The sequence below is a fragment of the Myotis daubentonii genome, chromosome 16 (assembly GCF_963259705.1).
Source record: "Myotis daubentonii chromosome 16, mMyoDau2.1, whole genome shotgun sequence".
In the NCBI taxonomy this organism is placed as follows: domain Eukaryota; kingdom Metazoa; phylum Chordata; class Mammalia; order Chiroptera; family Vespertilionidae; genus Myotis; species Myotis daubentonii.
The window spans coordinates 56,380,675-56,393,686 of NC_081855.1; the positions used below are offsets into that span (position 1 = coordinate 56,380,675).

At 65.2% G+C, this 13,012-nt stretch overlaps 1 protein-coding gene across 5 annotated transcripts in view; it reads right to left on the bottom strand.

Annotated features, from left to right (window-relative positions):
• The window catches only part of TBC1D16 (TBC1 domain family member 16), a 50,471-nt gene that overhangs the window by 31,891 nt on the left and 5,568 nt on the right, over window positions 1–13,012 (bottom strand). For 4 of the 5 annotated variants that reach the window (XM_059671448.1, XM_059671447.1, XM_059671445.1 and 1 more), the window contains exons 2-3: window positions 10,099–10,332; window positions 8,192–8,789 (exon numbers count right to left, since the gene is read on the bottom strand). The exons of the other annotated variant lie outside the window; for it this stretch is intronic. In XM_059671448.1, coding sequence (XP_059527431.1) covers window positions 8,192–8,789; window positions 10,099–10,273 — 773 coding nt within the window. In that variant the 5' untranslated portion in view covers window positions 10,274–10,332. The remainder of the gene's footprint in view (window positions 1–8,191; window positions 8,790–10,098; window positions 10,333–13,012) is intronic. 5 annotated transcript variants of the gene reach the window in all.

Consider the following 13,012-nt stretch of genomic DNA (forward strand, 5'->3'; position numbering starts at 1 on the left):
CCGGGGTCCCTCCCTCCCCGTCCCCGGATGTGGGGGGGGTCTCCTTTCCCAGGCCCCACGTGAGAGATGCCGCCTCGTCCCAGGACATGTCCCCTCCGACTTCCTATTCCCTGTTCCCCCCACCCCGCAGGCGCCTCCCTCCTGTAGCCCTTTCTAGCCCCAAAGCCCCCTGGGAGACGCCCCGCTTCCCTAGAGGGGCTGCCCCCCATTTTGGAAGCCAGCAACATGCTGAACAGTGGGGTGCACCCGCCGGAGCCCTGGGCTGCTCTCAGCATCTCCTCCCGGGACGCAAGAGGTTGGGATGCGCCCATCAGGACTCCAGGACCTCGGGGCCACGCCTCCTGCATCTCTCGGAGGAGAAATCGAGGCAGAGAGGGTAAGAACGGGCCAGGCCGGAGCGGGCAGAGCCGGTGTGCCTGGGCCTGGGCTCCAGGGCCCACATCAGGGCCCCGGGCCGCCACCTGCAGCCAGGGAAGCCGGGACCTGCTCGCGCCACCTGCTGTGGGCGGCCGGCGAGGAGTCCGCGTGGCTGGGCCGAGGGGGGCAACACTTTCGGGTCCCCTGAAGCAGGGACCGGTTCTGAGTGTCGGCGGAGGGACCCCGGGGGCCTTTGGTCCCCGCACATCACGGGCAGGGCCAGGGGCTGAGGGAGCGGAGGCCCGCGTGACCTCGCCCGCCCTTCCCCTGCCCTCCCCCTGCGGCCCCCGTGTCAGCACAAAGCGAGGCGGGGCGGCGGTTGCATCACAGACGGGTCCCCCACGGCAGGGCATTTCGTCAGCTACGGGCCGCGTGGCGACAGCCGCGAGGGCTCCGCGGGCCCCGGCTCCCGGCAGCTCCCGTGGCCTCCGCTCGGTCCCCAGAGCCACGCGGGCCTCCGCCAGGGCTGCTGACGCCAGAGCGGCCCCTGGGGGGCTCCCCGCGGCGACAGCCCCAGCCCCAGCCCCGCACCCTCAGCCACGGTTGCGTCAGGGTCCCCAGGGCTGTGTGGTTTGTGAGCGAGCAGCTGCGTCTGCCGGTCTGACATCCCGCCAGCGCCGCGCCGTCCAGGGGAGCCCCTGTCGGGAGGGAGGCCCAGCTGCCTCCTCGCCATGGGGGTGGGGGGGTGGGGGCAGCGCGGCCTCAGGAGAACCTGCTCCTGTCACACTGGGCGGTGACGGCAGGAGGGAGGCGTCGGGGCCACGGGACACCCCCACCTCCTCCGAGATGCCCCTGTCCACACCCAGGACAAAGGGAGGGGCACCGGGAGGAAGGGGGTGACCAGGGAACCTTAGAGAAAAGCTGGGCGCCAACCTGCTCAGAGCGGAGCTGGCTGAGCGCCGAGCCTCCCGCGCATCGGCGCCTGCCATGGCGGTTGGGGGGGGGGGGGGGGACACGGCTCCCAAGGCTCCGTTCCAACGTGGACGCCGAGCATCCCCCGTGGACAGCCCCTCACTCCGACCGCCCGCGGGGGAACTGGCTGCATTGCAGGTGCACGGTAACGACCAACGTGAGGTTTACGCGCCTCTCTCTCTCTCTCTCTCTCTGTCTCTCTCCCTCTCTCTGTCTCTCTCTCTCTCTCTCTCTCTCTCTTTACTTTTACACGTTCAGCGCCATGGCGGTCACCGGTGACTGACACTATGCTTCCGTCCAGACCGGGCAGTCACTGGTGCTGCCAGCACGTCGGTGACATCGGGTATCGCGGGCTGAACGGAAAGGAAGACAAAGCAGGCCTGGCGCTTAACGTGTGGAAAATGTGGCTATCAGCCCCGGCCGGTTTAGCTCAATGGATAGAGCGTGGGCCTGTGGACTGAAGGGTCCCGGGTTCAATTCTGGTCAAGGGCACAGGCCCGGGTTGCGGGATCGATCCCCAGCAGGGGGCGTGCAGGAGGCAGCTGATCCATGATTCTCTCTCATCATTGCTGTTTCTCTTTCCCTCTCCCTTCCTCTCTGAAATCAATAAAAAATTAATAAAAAAATTTTTTTAAAGAAAATGCACACGAGAACCACAATGAGCCATCAGAATGGAAAAAAGAGGGGAAAAAAGGGACCACACCGGACGCTGGTGAAGATGCCGAGAGCGTGGGCCAGTCACGTGTTGCCGGCGGCAGCGGAGGACAGCCCGGCGCTCTGGGAAACACGCGATCTCCGTGCACACGACCCAGCACTGCGCCCCTGGGAATGCACCCCAGAAAAGCCACGTCCGACAAAAGCCCGTACAGGGGTGTTCACAGCAGCTTGTTCGTAACCCCAATTCCCCCACCCCCACCCCAAGCGGCCTGTTCACGCCTGGGGATGAGCGCGCGCCGTGGAATCGCAGCAGTGAACAGGCACGGACCGCACCGCCGGTGCGACCACCGGGAAGGAGCTCCAGGGAATGACTCGGAAGAACAGAGCCCGTCTCAAAGGTGGCAGAGTCCTCCCCACTTCCACACGGTTCTCACAGCGGGGGGAGGGGGAGTGCGGGGGGCGGGCCAGGGGTGCGACGGGAACAGGGCTCAGCGTGACTATCGGGCGCCTGCGGCGGCCACGTGGCAAAGCTGCAATGTGCGACCACCACGCGGACTCCACACTCAGACCGCGTCCCTCGCGTCCACAGGGCATCCGTTCCCGGACCCCCCGCCGCTCAAGCCGCTCAGACAAAAGGCCCAGAGTTTGTCTCCGCGCCCCCCCCCCCCAACACTTCGTCTCCACGTTACTTACAGCCCCTGCTACAGCGTAACTGCTGCACAAGCAGGTGCCATATTGTGTTGAACAGGGAGGAGGGGCCACGGGAACAGGGAGGAGGGGCCACGGGAACAGGGAGGAGGGGCCACGGGAACATGGAGGCGGGGCCACGGGAACAGGGAGGAGGGGCCACGGGAACAGGGAGGAGGGGCCACGGGAACAGGGAGGAGGGGCCACGGGAACAGGGAGGAGGGGCCACGGGAACATGGAGGAGGGGCCACGGGAACAGGGAGGAGGGGCCACGGGAACATGGAGGAGGGGCCACGGGAACAGGGAGGAGGGGCCACGGGAACATGGAGGAGGGGCCACGGGAAGCCGGGGCTGAGATTGAAGGGATGTGGCCAGGAGTCCCCAGAAGCTGAAGAGGCTGCTGGGTGGGAAGCGCAGGCCACGTGGCTCAGGGCGGCGGGCACAGCAGGGGGTGGTGTGCGGGGGGGGGGGGGGCGGGGGGGGCGGCCGCAGCTCAGACGCGGGCCCAGGGGCGGCTGCAGGGCACCGCCCACCTGCCCTCGGGTCCTGCTGGATGCCCGCCCGCCTGGGAGCCTGCCCGCTCGCCCTTCCCCGCCCCATGGTTCCCAGCCTCGCTCCCTGCTCCCTCCGTGGGGCGCTCTCTCCCCTCGGCTGCGGAAGCCCAGCCAGCCTGCGGGGACCCCTGGGCAGGGTGCGAGGGCCTGGGAGCAGAGGAGGCTCCGTCTGCCCTGGGGGACGCGGTGACAAGTGCTGGCAGGTCATTAGCATCGCGTGCCCTGGGGGCTCTTTCATTAACAAGGCGGGGAGCAGGCGGTGCGCGCAGGGACTACCGGCTATTTTAACACGCGTTTCCCTGTGAGATTCACATCATGACAGGCGAACGTTTTTTGAAAACTAAGAAAGAAAGGGAAAAAAAAATTACCGAGTCACGTGATCCTTGCTCCTGGCGCATTTCCCTCACCCTGTGCCGCCCGTACCGCGTCCGGCGGCGGTTTGCCTCGTGTTCACCAATCTCCTGGGAAACCAGAGACCCGTGTCCCGGTCACGCTGGTTGGGGCGCCCACGGCACGAAGCCCGAGGCTGGGCAGGGCTTCCCCACAAGTCAGGCCGCAGCACAGATTTCAACAGAATGTGGGCCGGCCGGCGTGGCTCAGTGGTCGAGCGTCGACCTATGAACCAGGAGGTCAGGGTTCGATTCCTGGTCAGGGCACAGGCCCGGGTTGCGGGCTCCATCCCCAGTGGGGGGCGTGCAGGAGGCAGCCGATCAGTGATCTCCCTCATCACTGATGATTCTCTCTCTCTCCCTCCCCCTTCCTCTCTGACATCAATAAAGACGTATTTAAAGAACATGCGTGTAACCCGCCTGCTGTTTCTGCCACAGCGTGAATCCTGGGGCTGCGCACTCGCCCCTCGGGCAGCACTGACTTCGGGTCACAGGCCCTTGGGAAGTCGATGGTGCTCCCTCCTCAGGAAAATGCATGCCAGGAGCCCCCATGCCACAGGTGGCATGCGATTCGGGCACACGGCCCAGTTAAAACCCTGATCTGAGAGAGGGACTGAGCTGGGTGTATGTCCTCTTCTGTTACAGGCTTCTTTTTATATACATACATTTTTCATTGATTTCAGAGAGGAAGGGAGAGGGAGAGAGAAACCTCCATGATGAGAGAGGATCATGGACCGGCTGCCTCCTGCACGCCCCACTCTGGGGATCGAGCCCACAACCCGGGCCTGTGCCCTGACCGGGAATCGAACCCTGACCTCCTGGTTCCTAGGTCGACGCTCAGCCCCTGAACCGCCCGCGGGCGTTAGGTCTGTTCCCTCCATCATGCAGACCCCGGGAGGGACATCCTCACGCAAGGGCGTCTGGCTTCTGTCATGGATCACGTCTCAGCAGGAGTTCCAGGAGGCCCTCTGCTGTTGGGGGAGGAGCTGCGTGTCAGTTTATAACAGGGCAATGCACTGCCCACGGGGCCTGCGGACACGCCACGGGGGGATCCACACGGGGGTCGACCTGTGGGGTGGGGTCCCGCTGTACTACATCCTCGCCCAGCGGGCCCTTGAGGTGCACCGGGTGCCTTTCGGGACAGAAACAGATGATCTTGCAGGGGGGGGGGGTGCCACACTCACCGCCCCCCAACCCAAGCCTCGATCTCTGACCAGGAAGGCGCGGTGGGAGGAGCACAGAAGCCAGTCCTGCGGGCAGAGCTGGGACCCGGGGGCAGGGTCCGCGATCAGCCTTGGGCCTTGGAGGCTCATGGGGTCAAGGACTCCTGGCCTCATTGTGCTGGGGCTGGTACGTCAGGCGGCCTCGCCATCTAAGAGACCAGGCCCTGCCGGCTCCCCCCGCGGGCGGCACCGGAATGGGCGAGGCCCTCTGGCCCCACTGGCCCTCTGTGATCCACCTGCCACGGAACACAATGTCCGGGCTCTCCGATGGGGGCGCTGGTCCTCCTCCCGGCCCGTCCCCAGCCACTCGCTCAGCCTCCACGTGCAGTTCCCCGGTCCTGCCACCAGAGGGACCCCGTGAGCCAGCCTGCCCTCCCCGCTGGGGGACGCAATTCCCAGTTAAATCAGGAGCCTTCCTTCCGGGAGCAGCTCTGGGTGCACCCGTGTCCGTGTCCGTGTCCGTGTCCGCAAAGCCAAGCCCCCTGAGGGGCGTCTGGTCCAACCGGATGCCTGCGCTCCGGCCGCTGGAGAAGCAGGGACCACGCCCCCTCCGAGCATGGTTCTCACCCCTCTGCACACCGGGAACCCTGGGGCTCAGACACTGCCCTTCCCGGGACCCTGCCCCCACCGATCCTGGCTCCATGGGCCGGGTGCGGGGTGCAGTCTGGGCATGGGGTTTACAAGCTGCCCGGGCGCGGGGCGTAGGGATGTCTGTCCTATGGTGGCCAGTACACTGGCCATTTAGTCCGGGGTTTCCAGTCCCAGCACCGTGCAGGCGATCAGAGGGAGCAGAAAGGGTGGGGGTCACCCAATGCCCAAGTCTGGCTCCCACAAAAATCACCCGCGGAAAGAATACAAATTCCAGGCCCCACCCCAGCCCCGCTCAGAACCCAGATCTACATTTAAAAATATATATTTGTATTGATTTCAGAGAGGAAGGGAGAGGGAGAGGGAGAGGGAGACGGAAACATCAATGATGAGAATCATGGATCCGCTGCCTCCTGAACGCCCCCCACTTGGGACCCCTGTAACCAGAGCGTGTGCCCTGACCGGGAATCGAACCGGGACCTCCTGGTTCACAGGCTGAATTTAAGCCCCAGGAGCCTGCCATGCGCCGCTGGGTCAGGATCCTGGGATCTGGTGCTGAACTGGCCCAAAGCCCAGCCACAGGGGGCTCCGGGGTGCCGCCCGGACAAGGCAGTCTGTGCCTGCCCAGGACTCCCACCTCCCGGAGCCCAGCGCAGGGGCTAAGCTCTGAGCGGAGAGATGACGGGGACACCAACGGGGGGGGGGGGGGGGGGCGCGGTTCTGCATCAGGGAGTCTGCAGACAGCACAGGGCGGTGTCCGCGCCGGCTGCAGCGGAGCCACCTGGGCACCGGGCGGCCAGGGAAGGAGGCCTGACACTGCTCCTGCGGGCTGGGCCTTGAGGACGGTGCAAGCCGGACACGGGGGCCACCCTGCCCGGTCGGTCCCACTTCGGACACAGGGGCCGGAACAGGCGCATCCCAGGAGGCAGGAAGCGGCCCGGCGGGGGCGGGGGCGGGGGCGGGGGCTGGGCGGGCCGGGGTGGCTGCGAGTTGGGGCAGGGCTTCCTTTGGGGGCGATGAGAAAGTTCTGGAACTGGACAGAGGTGATGGTGCAAAACACGGAATGGCCCTGACTTGTAGTTGAAAATGGGCACATCAGCAAGTGTGTTAGGTGCATTTTAGGACAACACACACACACACACATGCGTGCGCGCACACACACGTGCACACACAGAGACACGCATGCACACACACACACACACACACACACCCAGGCTGGGAGCTCAGGTGGTTGGGTCCCCACTCAGGGCACACACAGGAGTCAGCCCAGGGATGCATAAGTGAGTGAACAACAAATCGATGTTGCTCTCTCTAAAATCAATAAATTCACATTTAAACATTAAAAAAGAAGAAAACGAGTTCCCAACTCTAGGGCCCCGAGTCTGTCCGAGGCGACCAGGACCTCCAGGGAGCTCCGGGCCCTGCATGTCCGATGTGGGGAGCAGATCGCTGTCGTGGGGAGCCCTGTGCACTGTGGGTGCTCACAGCACCCCTGGCCACCACCTACTGTGGTGACAAATGTCTCCTGCCGTTGTCACCGCCCCCTGGGGCAGAATCGCCCGGGTGAGAATCTGCTGGGAACAGCCGGGCATCGGGACTGGATGGAAGAGGCCGGGGGGACCCTCACGGGGCCGGGCTGGAGGAGCACCCAGGACGAGAGGGAGGGGGGGCCAGCAGTGAATTCTCAGGGGAACCCACAGACGAAGATTACGACTCCACCTCGCGAATGAGGAAACGGATTCCCAACAAGGTCCCCGAATTCCCAAACCCAAGCGCCTAAGGAACCAGGCAGCTGAGCAGGCCCGGCCCCGTCCTCGTCCTGCCACTGAGACTGCAGCCACGGGGCCACCCGCCACCGAGACCGCGGCCATGGGGCCATCCGCCACCGAGACCGCGGCCACGGGACCATCCGCCACGGGACCATCCGCCACGGTCCGTCCACCAAGCCTGCCACCTCTCTAAGCACAGTGAAGACAAGAGCTCAGACACCTGTCCCCCGCCCCTGGGGTGCTGGACACCGGCAGGTATGGCTGCGCTGCCGCGTGGCACCACCAGGGGGCGCTCCGAGGCCCGCCGCAGGCCCCAGGCCGGGGCTTGCGCTTCATTCCCAGCCTGGTTCTCGGGTGGAATCACTTCACCGCTCAGGGCGCCTCCTGGGTCCGGGGCCTGGGCCACAGCTGGCTGCCCCTTTGATATGAACACCCCCCCCCCCACGAACGTGGAAAATGTTTTCCGTGCACCCTCGGGCTTTAACGGAGCACAAGTTATCGAGGGTCCGATATCAGAAAGAATCGCAAATTCCTTCCCGCTGAGGCCGCATAGCGTTCCGCGTCCCTGCACCTGCTCCTTGGCTGCCGGGCTCACTGGGTCCCGAGTGCCCCCAAGCCTGGTGTGGACCCAGCTGGGCTCCCATCCAGCTTGGCCAGGGGACTGGCTGGGTGGCCTCTGGCCAGGGGTGGCCCCGGCCCGGCTAGGTTTGCACAAGCCTTGTGCGCGCCCACCTCTGTGGGGGCCCTGAGCACCCCCAGGATGCTGCATGGTTGCCATGACAACCACCCCCCATCAGGCCCACCAGAGGCATAATCCCCTCCGTGGGCAGACGGGTGCCCCAGCCCCCGCAGGGGGACAGCTGGCCGCTGCAGCAGGAACAGGACAGGGCGCAGGCTCTGTCCTCAGCGCTCCACGCAGAGCTGGCGACACACCCCGCGGTCCCCAGCGTGGCCGGTGGGACAGCCCAGCCCCAGCCCCAGCCCCAAAAACTCACCTGCTCTCGCCCTCCAGGAACACGGAGCCGCTGCTCTCCGCCAGGGCGGCGCTCACGGGCGACAGGCAGAAGGGCGAGGAGAAGGCGTCCGAGTCTGAGTCGAAGGAGCTGTCCCTGCTCACACCCTCGGCCGACAGCTCCATGGAGGCCTCCTCCTCGCCCGCCTCGGGCCGCGGCTCCCGCCCCTCCTCAGTCCCGTCCTGCGAGCTGACCGCGGACAGGATGCCCGAGTCGCTGTGGGCCGGCTGCGAGGCTGGGACGGCGCCGTCCATCCCCAGGCCCTGGGCCAGCTTCTCCCCGTCCTCGGGCGAAGGGCTGACGCGCAGGGTGCCCCGGAGGCCCTGGGCCACCACCAGGATGTCCTCGTCTTGGGGGGTCAGGGGGGGCCTTGGCTCCGTGGGGGAGGCCCGGCAGGGAGCGCCCGAGCTCTGGGTGCGCCGGGCCCGCGGACGGGGTGCCTTGCGCACGGGGGAGCCCTCGGGGGTGATGTAGCGCAGCGCCTCCTCGTCCTGCCGCTGGATCCGGGAGTTGGGGACCCAGGCGAGGATGAGGGTGGCCCCCAGCAGCTCATCCTTCTCCATGTACAAGCACAGGTAGCCTGTGGGGGAGGGGACAGCGGTGAGGGAGGGCCGTGCACACAGAGGCCACACCCTGCCGGTCACACCCAGGGCCCTGAGGACTGGGGAGCCTGGGGACAGTCGGGCCTGGGATGAGTGATGGCTGCGGGGGTTGCTAAGTGCCCAGGTGAGGACCGGCCGCACCGCCCCAGCAACGGCCTGTCGTGTGCTTCCCTCCCCGAGCCCTCCTCGCGTCCAGAGCCCCACCCTGTCCACCTGGGGTCCACCTCAGGCCTGGAGCCCAGAGCTTTCCTGAGGCTGGTCAGCGCCCCTGTCCAGCAGCCAGGAGGCCCCAGCGTCACAGCCCGTGGGGAGGGACGCAGGACACTTTCCCACGGGGATGAACTCCAGATGGTGGCTGCCCTGCGGGTCTCGTTCAGTTGGCCACCGCCCTCTCGGCACATTTGTCTTTTAAAAATATATATTCTTATTGATTTCAGAGAGGCAGGGAGAGGGAGAGAGAAACATCGATGATGAGAGAGAATCATGGATCCACTGCCTCCTGCAGGCCCCGACTGGGGATGGAGCCCACAACCCGAGCCTGGGCCTGGGCCCTGACCGGGAATCGGCCCGTGACCTCCTGGTTCACAGGCTGACGCTCAGCCCCTGAGCCGCGCCAGGCGGGCATGTTTCTCTTTAATGCAGCTTCTGGGCGAGGGGCCACCTCTCCATGGCCCGCTGGTGGCTGGCAGAGGGCAGCATCTTGGAGGCCGGCAGCGGGTGGGCGGGCTCCCTGGGCTCCTGCACCCTTAGTTTGGGGGGACGGTGGCATTTCCCACGGCAGCACCTGCCATTTCGAGGTGTCCTGATTCCCGGGCCTGTTGCACAGGCCCCCGGCCCCCCCGGCCCCCCGGGCTCTGTCCTGAGAGGTCATCCAGGGCGGGAGCTGGGCTCTGCCCCACACACGGCTCCCGTCCGAGAGCCGGGGCTACCGGCCAGCTGTGCACGGGGACCAAGTGTTCCCACATCAGTCACGTGGCTCTGGGACTGGGAGGAGCGCCCAGACCCCTGCCCCTCCCGCCCCGCCTTCCATCGCAGCAGGACTCAGCCACAGGCTCTCCAGGCCGTGCTGTGCGGGCGCTTGTTTGACACCCAGAACACACGGCCCCCCAGACCTGGGCCCAGACCTCCCCCGCCCCCAGCACACCTGCCCCATCACTGGGCAGGCGACCACAGGGTGACGGTGAGGCCAAGTGGGGAAGTGACACCGGAGCCTCTGAAACCTCCCGCCAGGCCTGGGCCCCGCCCCCCCTCCCCCCCCCTCCCCTCCCCTCCCCTCCTCTCGCTCACCTGGGTGGTGCTCCCCCAGCCCCTGCAGCCCCTCGGGCGGGTGCACACACACGTTGTTCTTGGAGTAGATGATCTCCCCGTCCAGGATGGAGCGGGGCCCGCCGGCCCCCGGGGCGAGGGTCAGGAGGTCCGAGGCTCTGGAGGAGGCCCGGCGGAGGAGGCGGCCCAGAGACATGGCCGGGGGGTGTTCCCATCCTCCGCTCACAGGGCCCCGGCGGGCGCGCCCACACCCACCTGGGGGGGAGACGCGTGGGGTCAAGGTCCCGCCCCCGGCAGGTGTCCCTGGTCTGCGGCCTGCCTCATGCCCGCCAGCCCAGGCCAGGCAGCGGGTCTCCGCCCCGCACTGCCGCTGGGGCTGGGCCAGCCTGGGCCCTGCAGGATGGAGCACATCCTTGCCCCCCCCCCACCCCTGCCCCTCCTCACCGAGCAGCACAACCGGAAATGTCTCCAGACATCGCAAATGTGCAAATGTCCCCTGGGTGGGACACCTGCCCCCCCCCAGCTTAGCCACTCGCTGGACACCTGGGCAGGGCCGCTCCTCCCCACCTCCCCCCAGGCCCACCTCCCGGGAGCCTCCCGGGCAATTCCAGGCCGCGGGGTCTACCCATCTGTTCTTATTTGATTTTACTGCAGGGCACGTGGCATCCCTGGCCTATGAGGTCCGGGTGTGTGACCTGGTGATCCAGCATCTGCGTGCCTTACAGTGCGATCGCCACACTGCGTCCCGTAGCCACCTGCCACCCCACCTGCCACCCCGCCTGCCACCCCGCCAAGTCAGCGCGTCCGCGTCACTGAGTGAGGGGAGGGCCCTGGGCAGGCCTCCCAGAGCCAGTTCCAGCCCCTGCCCCACCCCCGCCACCTGGGCAGCAGGACAGCCCCGCCCGCCCGGCTCCAGCCCTGGCGGGGGGGGGGGGGGGGGGGGGCGGTCCTGGGGAGACTGCGCCTGAGGAAGTCAGCCTCGGATATACAGTTCTCACTTATTTGTTAATTTCTTTTGTGTGTGTGTTTTAAACATGTTCTTATTGATTTTAGAGAGGAAGGGAGAGGGAGTGAGAGAGAGATAGAAACATCAATGGTGAGAGAGACTCGTGGATCGGCTGCCTCCTGCACGCCCCCCACTGGGGATGGAGCCCGAAACCCAGGCATGTGCTCTGACCTGGAATGGAACCGTGACCTCCTGCTTCCCGGGTCAAAGCTCAACCACTGAGCCACACCGGCCGGGCCTCACCTATGGTTTAAATGCACTTGTTTGCTGGGGAGCCTGCTCCACTAAACTGAACCTGGTTCCCAGCCCCGGGTCTCTTCAGAAGTGGAGATTCCTTGACCTAGTTTTTAAAGCTATTTTTCAAAAAATTATGAAATGTGCTCAGAAGTATAAAAACGACCCCACATCCCTGAAATCACACAATCCAGAAATGCCTGTGTGCTTCCTCCTCCCTTCCGGGCCTTTCCTACAAAGCAAACAACAGTGAGGATCGACCGGCCCTACGCACAGCACCCAGCGGGTTCCGGAAGGCACCGGCCTGGCCAGAGGTGTGGATCTGTGCCCATCTGATCACAGAAAGCGGTTTTCTGATGACCCATTCACTTGAACAGGGTGTCCTGCGCGTGTCAGACACGAGTCCGTGCTGGGACCTGCTGGCTGCTGTGCCCGCCTGTGTTGTTGCTGGGGCGCTGGCGTGTTGTTGATCTGTGAGAACTCTTTATATAGCAAAGACCTTGACCCTCTGCTGCGGCAGCTGCAGGTGTCGCCCTAATCGTTGTTTGCCCTTCACATGTATCATCTATTTGAGGAACTTAAAATTCTATGAGGTCAAACTGATGGTAACTTCCCCTAAGTTTCTTTTGCACTTTATATATCACCTTCCCGAACCAAAGAGCCGCCATCCTTGGCTTCTACGTCATCATCTCACTCTTCAATGAACACTTCTGCTACTCCCAAAGTCCTCATTCAGCGCGAACCTGGAAAGGCCTCCGTGGTGACGGGAGTCTGACCAGCAGAGAGGAAGGCGGCCCGCAGGCGGGGAGGCCAGGGGAGGGGGGAGGGTGGTGGACGAGGATGAGGACATGAGGAATGAGGAGGACCTGCACCTGGCACCGCACCCCCACTTCTGATACCCCACCTCCCTGAAGCACTCCCCCCCCCCAGTGGCTGCTACAGCTGCAGGCACCTTGCCTTTCCCCACCCCTCTGCAGGCATGCCTGCCTCCACGGAGGGGTGGGGGGGAGAGCCCTGCCCTTGAGGGTCAAGACCAGGAAGCTTGCCCGGCAGGCCGGTGTGGCTCAGGGGTTGAGCATCGACCTATGAACCAGGAGGTCACAGTTCGATTCCCAGTTAGGGCACATCCCCAGTAGGGGGCGTGCAGGAGGCAGCCGATCCGTGATTCTCTCTCATCATTGATGTTTCTCTCTCTCTTTCCCTCTTTGAAATCAATAAAAATAAATTTTTAAAGAAAAAAGAGCAGGAAGCTTGCACCCAAAAAGGCCAATGAGGCTGGACTCCTGAGGATGGACAGCGGGAAGTGGGCAGGGAGCTGGAGGTGGGTGAAGGCGCCGGAGGGCAGCTGCCAGGCGGTGCGGCCCAGCAAAGCCTGCAGCCTGACGGGAGGGCTCCCCGCTGTCCCTGAATCCACCTTGAGTGGCTCTCGCTCGCCCCCAGCAGAGCGGTTTCCGACCTTAGGGACCAGGGATCCTATGGGTTGGCAGGAGCAAGGATACACACACCCACCGCCCCCCACCCCCCAGACCAGAAAGCTGTGCGCCCAGGCACCAAACGCAGAGCGAGTTCAACAGCAGGCCCCTCCCGGCTGGGGCTGGGTCTTCCTGCTCCTCGCACAGGAGCAGAGTAGGGGGAAGGGCACGTCTCGCACCACCTCCAAAGCCGCCAGCTACGACCTCAAGACACACAATCGCA